General features: G+C 58.6%; 1 protein-coding gene across 1 annotated transcript; it reads left to right on the forward strand.

Moving 5' to 3' along the window:
• Positions 1-64: 64 nt before the first annotated feature.
• Positions 65-1,929, forward strand: LOC113409161 (RNA-binding motif, single-stranded-interacting protein 2-like). The gene is made up of 4 exons (XM_026662781.1): positions 65-170; positions 260-340; positions 764-850; positions 1,198-1,929. Exons 1-3 carry the CDS (start codon positions 81-83, stop codon positions 842-844), a joined length of 252 nt encoding a protein of 83 aa, XP_026518566.1. The 5' UTR covers positions 65-80; the 3' UTR covers positions 845-850; positions 1,198-1,929.
• The last annotated feature ends 766 nt before the right edge of the window (positions 1,930-2,695 follow it).

Genomic DNA, 2,695 nt, shown 5'->3' on the forward strand with positions numbered 1-2,695 from the left:
GGTCCATCTCCTCCCAGCCCCCCTCGGCCGCTCTCCAACCACTCTCCTCTCTGCTGCAGGGGACGGTGCTGACGCCGACCATGGACCACACCATTTCCATCCAGCCCGCCTCCATGATGGGCCCCCTGACCCAGCAGCTGGGCCACCTCTCCCTCAGTAGCACTGGCACGGTAAGGCCCCCGTCCGCCGGCACCAGGGCCCCGACCTGGGCTCCTTTGGGCACCAGCCGCCCCCTGACCTCCCCTCTCTCCCTCCCCAGTACATGCCAGCGGCAGCAGCTATGCAAGGAGCTTACATCCCTCAGTACACGCCCGTGCCTTCCTCCAGCATCTCAGTTGAGGTAAGGGCCTTGTTCCAGGCTGGGGCCACAGCTGGAGGGGCAAGCCCCTGCCACATCTGTCAGCCGGGGGGTGGAAGTCCTGGGGGCCGCGGGTTCTAATCTCCCCTTCACCCCTCCGCCTCACTAACCGGCCAAGCCTCTGATCACTCACCCACCCAGCATTGAAATGCAGCCACCTCTGGGTGGGTGAGTGATCCCCTGTAGCAACCTTGCCCTGGCAGGCTAGGACAGGAAGTGCGCCTGTCTCCAGCTGGCATCAGATCAGCACGGGGCATTGGCTGGGAGCGAAGAGCATCTCCCAGCACCACTTGCTGCAGTGCCCCCTCCCCAGGCCTCGCGTTCGCTGCTCAGGATAGGGGTGCGGGGGCCAGGCGGGGAGGCCGGGCCAGCGTCACCCCACCCCCCTAACCTCCTGCCTTTCAGGAGAACAACGGCCCGCAGAGTCAAGTGGCTGTCGAGTCTCCGTCAGATCACGCTGCCTACTCCTATCAGTACAGCAAGTAACTGCAGGTAAGGGCTGGGGGCGGGGGGGGGGGGGGGGGACCCCTGTAGGGAGCACCGGCTCGGATCTGGCCCCAGGGTAGGAGACTGGCTGGCGGGGCGGGAGGGGGGGTGGGGTACAGGGCCTTTCCCCTGTAGGGAGCACCGGCTCTGATCTGGCCCCAGGGCAGGGGACTGGCTGGCTATGGGGGACGGGGAATGGGACATGGGGCCTTTCCCCTGTAGGGGGCACCAGCTCTGATCCAGCCCCAGGGTGGAGACTGGCTGGCTCAGGGGGATGGGGAATGGGACATGGGGCCTGTCCCCTCTGCTCTTTGCAAACCCCTATATCAGTGAACTGTTCTCTCTCTCGTCAGCTGGACCAGGCGTCTCTGCTCCGAGCGCTCGCCCCGAGGGAGATCGCCACCTCCTCTTTGATTTGTGCTGCATCTAGAAGATCGAATCCAATTTTTTTTTTCTTCGTTCGTTTCTTTCTTTTGCAAAGAAAACAGTTTTGTAAAAAAAAAAACAACAAAAAAAAAAAACCGGCAATAGACTTTGCTCACCAAGGAACCAAAGCGGTGGAATGGGGGGGCTGGGTCACCAGATCCACTCCGCGCGGACGGACAGACGGACTGAGGCCTATTTTAATAGGAGGGGGAAAAAAAAGTGTTTGGTTTATTTTTGGTCGTTGTTTTGAAGAACCCCCCCGCCCTTTTTTTTTTTTGGGTGGTTCTTTGAGGAAAGGCTTGATCCAGGAGGGTGGATCTGGCTGCCCCGGAGCGGCGAGGCTGCAGATTCGAATCTCTGGGACAATCGTCGTTTTCTTTTGTCAATTAAGGATTACTTTTTCGTTCCTTTCTTTTTCTTTTTTTTTAAAGGAAAAATATGCAACGTTTGATCAGTTTTATTTTGAGGGGTTTTTGGTTGTCCTGCTCCCCGACCGATTCCGCCCGTTTCTTCGCCCCCCTCCGGACGCTTCTCCACGCCTGAATGCCACTGTAGGATAAAGAATTTTTTTCCGGGGGAGGGGTTGCTTTAAAAGAAAAGGAAAAAACCGCCACAAAAACCTACAAAAAAAAGCCCCACGGTTGATTTTATTGTTTTTTGCTTTTTTTTTTTTCTCCCGGGTTTTATAAAAAAGGAAAAAGTCCAAAAAAAAGAAAAAAGAAACACTAAAAACCCCCAGGATCTAATGAGATAAACCTAGCAGGAATCCGTGACTTTCCACGGGGAGGATGAGGCGGGAGATACGCTGCATCGTGCACTGGCTGGCGGGATTTTGGGCAGGGGAAAGTTGGCCACGAACTCCGTGCCAGGACGCAGCTCCAGGAAACCTCTAGGATCCGTAATCTTCTCCCTGCTTGAGCTTTGCCGGACAGGATCGCTGCTCGTGTTGGATTCCAGCTTGGACTGGCGGGGCTTCGTGGTCTCTGCTCCGGCCCCTGTCCTTTCCTATTAGATGCTACGTACGTGGACTCACCTGGGTCAGGCCTCCGGACTCGGCCCTGGCCCCCCTTCCAAAAGCCTCGTGCCGCTTTTCTGCGTCACCAGTGACGTCTTGTGCTTCCGGACTCCGCTCTCTGTCCACCTGTCCCACGCGCCTACGGCCCGAGGGGACCCGGCACCGGCCCCGTCCGCCCTGCGGGATATACAGTGCCTTCACTGCCTGCGTTCCAGACCGTGCCAGCAGACCCCCCCCCTGCCGCCGTGGTGACCTCCCCGCCCCCCACCACTGGGATCTGTGCACGGGGCGGGGGGTGAACAGCAGATTGGCAACACACAGATTCCCCCCCCCAACCCGTTGCTCTTCACTGCGGGCCACAGGAGGACGACAGGGCCCCGTGCCGCACCCACCTCAGTGGACAAGGTTGC

The sequence above is a fragment of the Terrapene carolina genome, unplaced genomic scaffold, assembly GCF_002925995.2.
Source record: "Terrapene carolina triunguis isolate 2854851 unplaced genomic scaffold, T_m_triunguis-2.0 Scaffold30278, whole genome shotgun sequence".
NCBI classification, from domain to species: domain Eukaryota; kingdom Metazoa; phylum Chordata; order Testudines; family Emydidae; genus Terrapene; species Terrapene triunguis.